This window comes from Sycon ciliatum, chromosome 1 (genome assembly GCF_964019385.1).
Source record: "Sycon ciliatum chromosome 1, ocSycCili1.1, whole genome shotgun sequence".
In the NCBI taxonomy this organism is placed as follows: Eukaryota; Metazoa; Porifera; class Calcarea; order Leucosolenida; family Sycettidae; genus Sycon; species Sycon ciliatum.
This window is the reverse complement of record NC_088643.1, coordinates 88,232,562-88,246,677: the sequence shown is the minus strand read 5'-3', so window position 1 is coordinate 88,246,677 and position 14,116 is coordinate 88,232,562. Positions and strand designations below refer to the sequence as shown.

At 46.6% G+C, this 14,116-nt stretch overlaps 1 protein-coding gene across 2 annotated transcripts in view; it reads left to right on the top strand.

Moving 5' to 3' along the window:
• LOC135806217 (zinc finger FYVE domain-containing protein 26-like) overlaps window positions 1–14,116 on the top strand; it is a 55,510-nt gene that overhangs the window by 8,360 nt on the left and 33,034 nt on the right. For both annotated transcript variants that reach the window (XM_065320375.1, XM_065320374.1), the window contains exons 8-21: window positions 178–324; window positions 1,350–1,470; window positions 2,064–2,187; window positions 3,965–4,080; window positions 4,309–4,437; window positions 4,779–5,067; window positions 5,363–5,445; window positions 5,772–5,875; window positions 6,546–6,635; window positions 6,917–7,883; window positions 8,573–8,829; window positions 9,310–9,564; window positions 10,035–10,103; window positions 13,681–13,857. In XM_065320375.1, the coding sequence (XP_065176447.1) occupies window positions 178–324; window positions 1,350–1,470; window positions 2,064–2,187; window positions 3,965–4,080; window positions 4,309–4,437; window positions 4,779–5,067; window positions 5,363–5,445; window positions 5,772–5,875; window positions 6,546–6,635; window positions 6,917–7,883; window positions 8,573–8,829; window positions 9,310–9,564; window positions 10,035–10,103; window positions 13,681–13,857 (2,928 nt within the window). The remainder of the gene's footprint in view (window positions 1–177; window positions 325–1,349; window positions 1,471–2,063; window positions 2,188–3,964; window positions 4,081–4,308; window positions 4,438–4,778; window positions 5,068–5,362; window positions 5,446–5,771; window positions 5,876–6,545; window positions 6,636–6,916; window positions 7,884–8,572; window positions 8,830–9,309; window positions 9,565–10,034; window positions 10,104–13,680; window positions 13,858–14,116) is intronic.

Sequence of the window (14,116 nt, the reverse complement as noted above, 5' to 3'; positions counted from 1 at the left end):
CCTTTCTCTAGGCAATCTACATGTCAGGGTGGCTTTCTTCCATGATGCTTGTATTCTAACTTGTTATTCATTTCCTCATTGCTATCTCATTTCTGCAGCATATTTATAATAGTGGGAGCAGCTCTAATGTAACCAGAGGAGTGTGTGTGCTCTGTGTGTGTCTGTGCGAATCTCAAGGACGCGGAGCGACAATGGCTGTCTTGGTCACATCTGGTGTCTGTGATGGACGAATATGACGAAGTGGCTCTGGATGTCCACGAGCCTGTTCTATCTGAGGATGGCCAGGCCTCGCCAGTGCGTGAAGCCATCCAGCGAGTACTTGGTGTAAGTAGTTTATAGGGTCTCGGTGACTTGCTGTTGGCTGTATAGGGGGAGATGGGTGAGGAAGACCATGTAAACTAACAAACTTAGCTGCGAGCATGAATGTCTACTTTCATGTATAATGTGGTGTGCTTCGGTCTAATGAAGCATTGGCTCTTGACGTAGACAGCGTGGTACAGTGCGTATCGGTTATAGCGTGGTCGCGTAGAAGAATATACTGCTTACAAGAATGACCTCTCATATTTTCATAATCATAACATAGGTTTCAAGTGAACATTTATTCTTACAACTTACAAGCAATGTCATCGCATAGTAGAATATATCGGTCCTAAGAATGGATTTTGTGTAGCAAAACATACCAGATTAGTACAAAGTGTACCGCCTGTAGTAATAACATCTGTCCAATCAATGCAGTTCTGATCCGACTCGCATTGCATCATAGTGCTGCAGGTTCAACTGTTGCTGTCATGTACAATGTATCTCATGCTGCATAGCCACATGGCAAGTGTATGGGACTATGAACACCCGCATGCACAGGAGCGATACGTTGTATGTATGATGGCCATCCTGTCTCTGCGTACATGCATCTGACATGTCACACTTGATTTATCGTGTGTAAGAAATATCGGAAATAAGAATAGAAAGTCGTTTTTCTAACACCCACGCTATACCTGTACAGTCAACTTCGCTAATAACGATTGCGGATATAACGACAATTCGCGAATAACGACATAATTTTCATGCCCGGAGCAAAGTCCCATCCAACTGTGACACATATAATGAGACTTCGGATATAACGACACTTCGCGAATAACGACACTTTTCTGATGCCCCGCCGAGTGTCGTTATAAGCGAAGTTGACTGTAGTTAGTTGCCGATGTATGCGTGTATGCTTGGGAGGTTACGCATATGTCTGCAGAAGTCCAGATGGACACACTGAGGATTGGCACGGGAGAGGAAAGTATTTTTTCTGTGTGTGTGTGTGTGTGTGTGTGCGTGCGTGCGTGTGTGTGTTTGCATGGACTTAGGCATATGAAGACAGCGTGGAGGATCAGCCCAGAATTCACGGTGTTGTGCGCTACCTTGCTCAATTCTTCAGCCATGTAGAGAAGCTGGCCAGTTTACTTCTTGGTGCCCAGGAGACTACAGGTGGGTGGGTGCAGCAAGAGTACCGCACAGAGCACAGAGCAATGATAATAGTGAGGTTCTGCTATACGTGAAACGTAGAGGAATTGCGTAGAGAACAGGTGTCTGGGTTAGATTCTACTGCTTCGCCTGCTTTGGGTCCAGATTTCTACGTGGAAATGAGGTTCTTTAATCTCTATGTTGTGGTACATGCAAAGAGAATGCGTACGGATCTGCAGGGTATCATTCAAATGCAAGCAGAAAACTGCCAAATTTGGAAGGGGAAATCCCCAGTACACATTCCACGTGATTCCTTTACGTGAACGTAGAGCAGAACAGGTTTTCTTTACGTGACGGGAATGCGAAGAGTGTTCCCGTGATTCTTCATGTCGCGTTCCCGTAACGTAGAGCAGAACATCACTATTGTTGAGTCAACGTTGATTTTTGTTAATCGAAAATAGGCCACCATTCGCCTGCACCCGAAGTGTTAGGTACCTCCTTTTTTTTTCCAGGGGAAGTACAGATCCCATGGTGTGCTCATCATACATGTGTGTATGAAATACGTCATGCACTGCATATGTTGTTTTTGTTTGTTTCTGTTGATCATCTTGCTGCAGGAGATGAAGACTACATTGACTGGTGCTTACAGCATCGACCTATCAACCCACTGGCTGTGCTGAAAGAGTCCCCCACTGTCACGCTTGGCCGGTTGATGTTTGATAAAAAGCTTCCACCTAGCAAGTATGTACTACATCTGCTACAATTCATGACCTCCCTTAACCTGCAGCTCCACATGGGCACAACAAGCCAGTACCAACCTACATGTACAATGTATTTGCCCTGTATCACTACGAAGAAGCCTTTTCACCAGGAGTTCCCAAAGTCTGGTGGCAAAGCTGCACATAGTACGTTTGGCAAGATTGGGAAAAGTGACTGGCGAAATATCACCCGATTATGAAACCTGAGGAGAATGTGTGCGGTGGATGCAGGCATAACTAGATGTTCTAACTAATCGATTTTGACAGCATGTTACAAGGCGAGGACGCATAGTGCTCCTGACTACAACCATAATCCGGTTGGCAGAGTCCCGGTCTTGCGACCATTTGAACCGACTCTGCCAACCGGGCTATGGTTGTAGTCAGGAGCACTATGCGTCCTCGCCTTGTAACATGCTGTCAAAATCGAAAAACATGTTAAACTACCAAGCAAGGCTTCTGTATACAGTCGACCTACCCTTATAACGATATTTGCGTCGCACCAAGAAATATTGTTATAAGGGTAATATTGTTATAGGGGTAACTGGTTCATTTCATACACATACGTCATAATGCATGGATTTTGTTCATTGTTTACACTCTTCATAGCATAAAAACTGACATACGTGCACATTATGCACACAGCAAGGTGCCCCCATTGCATTCCGCATGTCCCAGCGACTTATCAAGTGAAGCTTGCTCTACCTGGATAGTGGGCTCTACATATTCCCTGCTAGATATTGTTATAAAATGGAAAATGTCGATTGGTCAGCCCATTTTATATCGTTATAGGGGTAATATCGTTATAGCAATATTGTTATAGAGGTAAGGCATTGTATACACGAGTCAATGGAGTGATTTGGTTTGGCAGAAAAATATCGTTATAAGGGTAATATCGTTATAGGGGTTATCGTTATCAGGGTAGGTCGACTGTACCATGTTCTAACTACCAGTACCAGATAAAACTATCAATATCCTTTAACCCGGTATCAAGAGTAGATAAACAAGAGTGTGTAACTCCGGATCTCTCCTGCACAATCTCCTGATACCCACTGCGGACTTTTTTGTTGACGTCACCTTTTTTCAGAAAAACGCGCTTCTTGCCGCAGAGCAGTGTGAGAGCACGTGCTGGGCACCGACATTGTAATGTAAGCCCGGCCAAGTGCACGAGGCAACACTTTCCAAAAGACTAGCAGCGCGTGGGTGGTCGAAAAGATTACGTCAACAAAAAATTCCGCCGTGGGCCAACCCATCCGCGCGGATCCGGGAGTTGCACACTCTTGTTTATCTACTCTTGCCGGTATTGATCCTAGCCTCTTCACTACTTAGCACCTGCCTCTGCCCGTCACTCCGGCTGGCATATCCTCATAAAGAGCCAAATACCTCTTCCAGCAGATCCGTGAGCAACACCATCCACAGAACAGAGATAGAATGTGTTCATCTCCAGAACAGGAAGATCCAATGCCATCATAAACCTTTCCTTTTGAAGACTATGACATACCGATTTATTCTGCAAAGTTTTTGGTTGCAATCATGCTGCTTGAATTCTCACAGTATTGGTTCCAAAATGAAAATCCAGGTTTTTTGCTATTTTTCCTAAAAAAATTGGAGGAAAAGAGCAATGAAATTGTCATTGTATCTAACTGAATATGAATGCAATCCACCTAAAACTTCACCAGAAGTTGAAGAAAGGGTCACGTCGTTGTTTGTCTTGGTACAAACAAGACTGACTTTGCTGTTTGCTGTTTATTGTTTTTGTGCAGGGTGGAAGGCATAGCCAATGATCTTGGCCTGGACCTTGTGCAGATCATTATGCAATGCTGCTGTCCACCCGTCTTGGTGTCAGGCAATACCTCGTTGGCTCTACCCGTTACAGGCCGTAAGTTGTCTAATGTGTGGCAGGTGGACACCTAGTATATCACGGTTTGTGCCCACATACACGCAACTTGTTTCCTAAATTGTATTGTTTCATGATTGTATTATCAGCTAATAGCATGCTTGGTTTCAGTAACTTCACAAAGTCGACCAGCAGACTATTCGTGGTGTCGTGGTCTCAGATTATGTTCTCCTTGTTTTAGAAGCGTCTTCTTCTTCTCGTTTATCGCAGCAACATCATCACATGCAATAGCAGTTTCCACGGTATTCAATGGGAACACAACGGAATGGAGTGGAGAAGTGATGTCGCCACTGGAGTTGTCAGCTACTCTGCTGAGCAGGACACTAGCACTTGTTACTGGTACGAGTCAATATCATCACCATGACACCATACTGTTAGCTTTCCTTATTATGTAGGTGTTCTATTGCCAGCAGCAATGTTATGATTGCACTGTCCTTGTCTGTGACGGGATTCGACGATGCTTGCAACTAGTGCCAAGTCACGAAGTGTCAAATTTGATTATTATTCCCCTTTTGGATCCATCAAGCCTGAATGGAAATCCGTTAAATGAAACGGTTGTGGAGAGCATCAGGTTACAGGGTTGACCTTGTTGAGCTTGATGTCTCGTACTTTGTGCAGGTACTGCCTTGAAGTATTGCTTTTTTATTATACTTTTGTTTTGACTACTGTATTGAATACAGGCAAAGCACGTGTATCTCAGAATCACGTTATGGACACAAGTGGAGCAAGTGCTCTAAGCACCATGCCTGAGTGGCTGGAGATTGTAAGACTCACTGCCAACTTTGCCCTGGTGGATCTGAACAAGCTGGACGGCAGTGAAACCAAGGTGTTCTTCTATGCCAACGTCCTCAACCTACTTCTCGCCCATGCTGCTATTGCACTGCATTCCGTGTGGCCTGTGGATGGTCCTGCTCGTATTCTGCTGCTCAAGACGGCATGCTACCGTGTTGGCCAATTGGGTGTAGTCAGGTAATTTACTCCTCTTATCTGTCAATTGTAGGCACCTTGAGAATTATGGGAACTGTTGCGGCAGTGTGGTCGAGTTAGGGTTGGGCTCTTTGCTATTGATGCGTTCACATTTAAAAAATTACTGGCACCTTCACTAACTTGTGTGTTTGCTTTCTATGTATGTGTGTGTGTGTGTGTGTGTGTATGTGTATGTGTGTGTGTGTGTATGTGTGTGTGTATGTGTGTGTGTGTGTATGTGTGTGTGTATGTGTGTGTGTGTGTGCGTGTGCGTGTGTGTGTGTGTGTGTGTGTGCAGTGCATTTGACCTGTGGCATGTGATCCTGCGCTGTGGCCTGCCCTGCATGGCATATGGCTGCGATGTCACATCCTTGCTACCAGGTACGCATGCTCTTACGATGTCAACGGCAGATGACTTTGTGACTACTGGAGATACTTCTGTGCTTGTAGTTTCCTGCCAGTATGTACATGTATACATAGCAGTCCATAGCACACTGGTTCCCCGATGTACGATCTACTGCAGTACTGGTAGAAGCAGCCCCCGCCCCCACTGTTAGGCAGTGCATCTGCCCCTAGGGTTTACCGGGTGTTAGCAGCCGTCGTGAGTTCCCTTCGGGAACGGACACGATAATTTACTTCTTTTTTACTGGTAGAGGCAAGCTTGTGTATATTTCCTTTGTCTTGTGGGTTGGTGTTTCCTGGTGCAGTTGTTGCCGAGCATGATCCGTGGAAGATCTACACCAACCTAGAGAATGATCCACGGGTAGTATTCCTGATCTCTGACTGCTCATCGACGAGTCCATTGCCGAAGGTTAGACAAATAGACAAGTCTATTGCCCTTACCTTTTAGTGGTCACTGGTGTGACAATTCTCACTTTCCGCAGACAGGTACCTGTGCAATGCACCAGATCATACATGTTCTCATCAGGACGTATTGCACCACCTTAATAGTAACTTTGCAGTGCTATTGTTTGCTTTTAGTTCTGATGGACATGCTCTGTTGTCATGACCAATCTACTGTAGGTCAGCAAAGTGCAGCGACAAGATTAGAGTTTGTATTCTGATGATAGGCATCTGATGCCTTAGCTTTTCACAACCAGGATTCACTTCCCTCATGCTTGAAAGTAATGCTCTCTGACCTGGCATGCATGCAGTGCTTTTATTCATGATGGCTTTAGCTGCTCACACTTCAGGATCATGTTTAGCAGGTGCCTTCGCATGTAATGTTTACTGCTTGTGTAAAGAATACATTCTTGGTCTCTCTCTCTCTCTCTCTCTCTCTCTCTCTCTCTCTCTCTCTCTCTCTCTCTCTCTCTCTCTCTCTCTCTCTCTCTCTCTCTCTCTCTCTCTCTCTCTCTCTCTCTCTCTCTCTCTCTCTCTCTCTCTCTCTCTCTCTCTCTCTCTCTCTCTCTCTCTCTCTCTCTCTCTCTCTCTCTCTCTCTCTCTCTCTCCCTCCTTTTGTCTTACCGATTGTTGACTAGGTCTTGGATGGTGAGATAGACCTTGACTCTGCCCTAAGCGTTGCAACATCCACGTTTCTAGCATCCTCCATTCACGTGATTGGGGACCAGGTAGGTACATGTTTGTTTGGCCATCTCCCTTGCACCTGTTTGTTTTGCCATCTCCCTTGCACCTGTTTGTTTGGCCGGTCGTTACGCTGGCTGTGTGTTACCACTGACGTTCATTGAACAGCTTGGTAGCTTTGATATTGGATGTGTATTCAAGAACCACAAGTCTGACTGAGGGGAAAGAGCAAGCTTCAGGCTCTGGTTCTTCTGGAGTTCTTTTCTTCAGTCTGATTGCATTCTTGTCTTCTTGAAACGGACACTTTTTTTCTCTTTGCCGTTACCAGGTTGTTCTACCTTGTCAGCTTGACTGGTTCCGTGAAGATTTCACGTCTAAGTCAGATGCGGATGGTGATACAGAGCTGGTAAAGTTTGTTCAGAGGCACCTGCTCGGTGAGAAGTTCTCTTCACTGCAGAATGCAGTGGACATGGCAAGCAGTCGGTCATCGGCCATCAGCATAACGTTTTCTGCATTCAACTGGGATTTGAGCTATGTGCCACCCACAGCTATTCCTGCAGATGCCAGTGTGCCGCACACTGACAATGTGCTTGGTGCTGACATCAGCCTGGAAGTAGCCAAGGTGCACCTAGCCACACGCTATCTTCTCACAGACAGTGCCATGGACTACCTGGGAAATCAGCTGCCGCTTGCCTCGGCTCTAGCCAACCTGGTGTGTCCTCGCTCTGGTGCTTCATCTCCTTCACCCGACGTTGGTGATCGTGGGGCTGATTCTGATGAGGAGGACGTCAATGAGGACCTAACAGCAAGTATCATGGCACATGTTGCCTCGCTGGGAAATCGCTTTTCAGCGTCAAGCAGGATGGTGTCTTCGCGCAGCAGCACAACCGCAACACCAGTGCTAACTGAGAGTGTCACTAGTGATGAGCCACTGCTGTCTAAGCTGGAGAACACCAGTCACATGACGTCCATTGTTCAGAGTGTGGAAGAGAAGTTTGAAGTGCTGCATCGCTTCCTGCTGTTGCGCATCAGTGTGCTGCCGGATAGCAAGTCGTTCCAGGGCTCTAGTGAACAGGACTTCATGCGTATGCTGCAGACACTACTGCTGTCACCTTTAAACAGTGCTGCTAGTCAAACAGCTATCCAGTTAGTACGTAACTTCTACCTACGACAGTGCCACTGGCAGACTGCCGTCAGCTTGATTGACTCAGTACTGTGTATGTTGCCCGGTGGACTGGCATGCCCTGTGCCTGATATGTGGCTGGAAGCAGCTGCTATTGCATGTCTTGGTCCAGGTAAGTGTTGTTACTGCTGCTGCTGTTGTTGTTGTAGCACCTGTGAAGTTTGTGTTGGTTTATACTTGGTGAAGTGTGTAGTATTGTTTCCTCCAGACAATTTGATCCCGAGTTACCTGCATGCTCTGGTTTTTGAATTTTAAGGTAGCTCAATACTAAAAAATTGGTCCGAAGATTGTTCAGTTTTGCTTTTTCCACACTTTCCTACGTATGTGTACTGAGTGAAAAAAACATTCCTGGGGCGGGGGCAAAATCTTGCAGTATGCTGCCTACAAAATATACGATTTTGCGACTTTGCGGAGTTTTTAACACACATCTCTTCAGGAAATATTTCATTAGAATGCTTTATTGAGTCTTTCTTGTTGCTCTACTTCGTCCAGGGATGTCCCTGGAACAAAATAGGAGCATTGGAGAAGTACTACCAGCCTTGAATTCAATTATTCAGTTCCAGTTTTAATTTACGACAAATTTGTTACAAGGAGGATGAAATATCAAAATTGGTCCGAAGATATGTGCATGTTTTACTTCCTTATGATCAAGTCAGACCCTTACTGAGCTGGAAAAACAAAGGTTGGGGGGGGGGGGGGTATTTGGGCAAAATATTGCTGATAGGGAGCATTTTCATATATCGGACATGTGCATTTTGCCTCCTTGGTTTTCATTGTATTTCTTCTTCTTTTACTATACAGTATCTTCAATGAATCCAGTGGTCACCATTGTAAAGGACAGCGGCTCTGGGTCCCATGATCAGCTATGTAGCTGGAAGTATGTGTGTCGTATCAAGTGTGTGGACACGTTTGTACGTGCTGTCCTTCGTCACCTCTATGACTGGCCGATTGAAGTTGCTCTAAGCGGTCTGGAGATGTGTGTAGAGCGACTCAAGTCTGAGCATCCGCTGCGCTCTGATGTTGAGGATCTCTATAGGCGTGTGTCCGTTTATCAGAAGGTATGCTGTGCATGGGTGCCTTTGTGTCTTTCTGATTCTGTGTCAACATGTAATGGCCATCTACCTCCCGCTGTGCGCGTTTGTGTGTGTGTGTGTACCTCTCTCTCTCTCTCTCTCTCTCTCTCTCTCTCTCTCTCTCTCTCTCTCTCTCTCTCTCTCTCTCTCTCTCTCTCTCTCTCTCTCTCTCTCTCTCTCTCTCTCTCTCTCTCTCTCTCTCTCTCTCTCTCTCTCTCTCTCTCTCTCTCTCTCTCTCTCTCTCTCTCTCTCTCTCTCTCCACTTTCTCTATTGTAGCACTGCTGCTCTTAATATGTGTTTATACTGGCCGTGTCCCACTTCATACTTGTGATGACATAGTTACGCGAGCCGTTATTGAGGAGAAGTTTCTGTGTGTGTGTGTGTGTGTGTGTGTGTGTGTGTGTGTGTGTGTGTGTGTGTGTGTGTGTGTGTGTGTGTGTGTGTGCGTGTTGATATTGTTTTAGGTACGTCTATGTGCACTGCAAAATGCGTCTGGCACTGCCCTGAGTGAATTGTTGGCAGCGACTCCAGCAGCAGCTACTGGCCGCTCCGGTGTATTGGATGACTCTCAGTGGACATCATGGCGCAACTGGACTGCTGTGCAAGTGGCCAGTGAGGAGCGACCAGAGCTGGTTGTACAGCTGTTGCTGCAGAATGGTGAATACGACCTGGTGCGCAAATGGGCCAAGCTTCATACTGTCTCGTCCGAACTAATGGAGGTATGTGACTAAAATCTTGCTTTGTACGCTCTGTGTATCTGGGTGCTATAATGGGCGATCTTCTGAAAACGTATTCATTAGCTGCTAGCAGCTACAGTGTGCTTGTCTGAGAGTGCTGAGTGGACTCATGTGCTTAACACCCGAGTCTACTCATTGTTTGTGAGCCTTGTGCTTGCTGCTCTACTCAGTGTATGCATCTGTGTTCTTGTATTGGTGTGATTGTATTGATACTCATACACACACACACACACACACACACACACACACACACACACACACACACACACACACACACACACACACACACACACACACACACACACACACACACACACACACACACACACACACGCGCACGCGCACACGCACACACACACACACACACACACACACACACACACACACACGCACACACACACACACGTATATACTCTTATACTTGTATACTGCCACTATTCACTACGTTGCAGGCTGTGGAGAGACGCTACCTACAGAGTTTGCTCCAAGGCGATGATTTAGACCTGACACAGGCATACCGGGTAAGCTCTCTTATTATCTACAGCCTATCAACTCTCCTTTTCTTGGTTTCCAGTTTTCACCTTGTTATGAATGTTATGAATGATCAAGAAAGTTCTTGTATGAGGTATTGCGGACAGAAGTGAAGTGTTTGGGATGCTGAGTGGCTTCACGAAAACGTTGCCCTCACCAGTGCAAACTATTTTTTGCATATATCAAACGTGAGGCAAGAAGGTGGATAATCTTTAGGCAGGGGAGAGGGATAACTCTGCTTGGCGTTTCGAACAATATGGGCCACATGTACACACAGCACAAGGAAGCTTTGATAATACACAACTGCAAGCTTCTTTGTTGTCTTCAACTATCATCTGTGGACTCCCCCCCCCAGGCATGTGTCATTGATGTGGCCTGTGGGGATGTACTTTTCTCAAGGTTTGGAGACTCCACTGTAGCCAATACTTGAATCCATACATCCTGTACACACACCTTGTACACACTCTCTCTAACGGTCTCTAGGCTACACTGCAATTGATATACATTAGCTCAAATTTTCGGGCAAAGCCCATCATCAGGAATAAGTTCACTGTAGACAGAACAGGGGTTTATATATATGTGACAAGTACTAGTGGCCAAAGTGTGATGGTATAGCAATACCACAGGAGAAGCGAGATTATAATTCTGTGTGATATGTATGAAGTGAAAATATAGTGCAGTGATAGTGCAGGATTACTAGCGTGAGTACAAAGCAGAACAATACACACTTCTAGCAACACTCACACACACACACACACACACACACACACACGCACAAATTATGGTAATGACAGACATATTTACACATCACCCAACAGTCGCCAACCATTGTCACTGTTCACTGCCGGCTTCCTCTTCCTCATGAATAGTGCCTCCATGATTCTGCGGTCAACGTATGACCGTTGCCTGCGGGCGAGAACTTGCAGATGGGCGAATGGTGAAAACTGCGGTGACGATGGGAAGGTGTGCTGCTTTTGTCGATAATGGTCTCCCCATGGCTTTCCCAATGTCGCGTTCTTGGCTTGTCTGTAGTGCTCCTCGGTCCTCTTGCGTGTTGTCCTTTCTGTTTCCCCGACGTATTCTTCTTGACAGATGGTACATGTCATGGAGTACACCACATCTTGGGACATACAAGCATCACGCTTCAGACCACCATCGCATGCACGACATTCAGCCGGCCGACCCCGCCGCCTCTTCTCCCTCCGCTGCTGTACCGTCCTGGGGCATTGTGGCTTGCTGAATGACGACGAGACCAACATATCCTTTAGTGAGCGACCGGACGTAAAGACCACACGCACATCTCTATCAAACGACCTGACCACTTGACGAACCCTCCTTGCAAGCTGGTCATTTAAGTACGGTACCTTGACAAGTGACGTGTACTGTCGTTTCCCCTTCCGGTGTGGTGTCTGCTGGTGGGGCTGCTCTCGGATGCGTGCGGTTGTCCGTGCGGTGTCGGAGTGTTGTATGGCTGATTGTATAATGCTCCGTGGGTAGTGGTTATCAAGGAGGAGTGCGGTGATCTTTTTAATCCCCCGTTGTCGTCCTGCCTCCGTTGTTGCGTTCTTGACTGCCCTGCGGATCTGGTTGTTGGCGACAGCGATTTTTGTTTCCATTGGCAAAGCAGACAAATATGACAAATGTACACCACTATGGGACGACTTGACAAATAACTCCCAGTCCAACTTGCCACCTGACACCGAGATTGACAGGTCCAAGTAACTGATGGTGTGAGAGTTGGCCGTGTGTGTATATTCTGCGGTGAATTGTATGCGTGGGTGGCGGGAATTGAGATAATCAACAAATGCCAGAAATGCCGCAATACCAAAGATCCAAACGAGTATGCAATCATCAATATACCGACGATACAAGAGCGGTTTCAGGGGATACTCAGACAGGGCACGTGACTCGAACTTTGACATAAAGATAATAGCCAATGGGGGCGCGAGGTGGTTGCCCATAGCTAGACCCTGCTGCTGTCGATAGATGGCGCCGTCAAACTCAAAGAAATTTGACTCGAGGACAAACATGAGCATTTCGCGTATGTCTGATAATGACAGTGCGAACATATCAACTGATTCCTCATGCTCTTCCAATAACTCTATGGCCGCATCGATGCTTTCTTGAATAGGAATATTCGAGTACAATGACACAACGTCCAGAGACGCCACAATACATTCCTCTGGGAGGTTTTCGAGGTTGCGCAACGCCGTCATACAATCTTCAGTACTCGATAAATGTGCAGGTACGAATGGAAGCAACTGCGTAAGAATGCGCTCAAGCAGAAGTGAAATACTGCTGGTCGGGCTACCGCATGTCGATACCACGGGGCGGAGTGGGAGGCCAGGCTTGTGGTCTTTGGGGAGTCCATAGAAGGTGGACATTCGCGAGTTGTGTGGCTTCAGTGCACGAGTGAGTGGTGGTGGGATTTTTCCGGTAGTAATGTCCTCTGCTATCCCAGCAGATGTCTTGTCCAGTTCGTTCACGGTAATGTCGGACCTCTCGTAGTTGACCTCACAGCTGAGCATTTGTTCAATTTTGGACATGTAGTGTGTTTTGGCCATGACAACAAACCCCTTGCTCTTGTCGGACGGCTTGATTATGATGCTTTTGTTCTCACGTAGGTCTCTGATCATCGTTCGTTCTTTTCCCGTCAGATGTCGAAGTGGAGTCTTCTGGGGCGCCGTCATTGCCATCTCCCTCCTGTACAGCATAGTGAGGTTCTCCCGGAGCCTTCTCATTTTTCCTTCCTCTTCCCTTTCCATAAGTGGTGGCTGTTTCTCCGTCGTAGCTATTTTCCTCAGCTTCGGATCTTTTCGCAACGGTTTCATGTTTTCATCCTCCCTTTCCTTTTCTCTTTCGTCACGTGTGTCATTCTCTCTGTACTTCTTTGCGACTTCCCTCCATCGTCTCCCAAATGCCATTCGCTCCACTCCAGCCTCCACCTCCATAATCATGCGTTCATCCACCTTCCTGGCAGGAATGAATTTCGGTCCCAGTGACAGTAGTTCTCTCGCGTCGTCATGTATCTCACCATCGACTCCACTCTCCACCACCACCCTCGCTGACCCAGTCTCTTGTCTCACCGGCTCTTCTTCTCTCGGTCCATCTCTCCCACCAGCTAGTGCTTCCTCCTTTCGCAATAATTTGGCTCGTTCCGCTTGGATAACACGGCTACACATGTGTCTTGTGTGACCCAGCAACCAGGCCATCTGACTAGAGGATAGTTCTTGATATAAGCGTCCCAAAAACCGATGACTTTGTTTTCGGAGATCGTTAATGGTTCGATACTTCTGTGGGGATGTGGTGACGTTAAGACTTTGATTTATTTGGGGCAAACCTGTTACCTGCACTGTAGCATGTTCATCGTGTGTCCTCATCATGATAGTATGAATGTGTCACAGAGTCCCAATCCGTCTCTGTTGATGATAGTACGAATGTGTCACAGAGTCCCACTCGGTCTCTGTTGCTTTCCCTTCACTAATCATAAATGTCGTACTTTGGTGTTCTTGCAACTTCTTAGCATGGTCTGACATACCGATGCTGTGTTTGTTGGTTACTGTGTAGGCACTTGAGTCAATTCAGGTGAAGGAGATTGCACTGAAAGTGTGTGAATCAGTGCGGCCGCTTCTCAATGACCTATCCAGCACGATATTTGTCATTCAGTATGAGTTGAACTGCATGGATGATCTACTATCGCGATCAGAGCGTGAGAAGCTCATGCAGATTTGTCTTGGTGCACAGGTTAGTGACGTGTATTCTCTGTGCACATGATGCCAGCATGCGCAGTTTGCTTACACGTATTCTCAGTGCATATGATGCCATGGTGCTCTGGTTGCTTACACGTATTCTCTATGCACATGGCTGTGGTGACCTGTAGTAGCAAAGCAGGCAGATTGTGGAAGGCTATAAGCTGCTTATACATGCACGTGTACTGACATAACTACCTTCATTGTACTTACATTATGCAGTTGTGCTCAATGAGATCCGTGCTTGTGCCTGA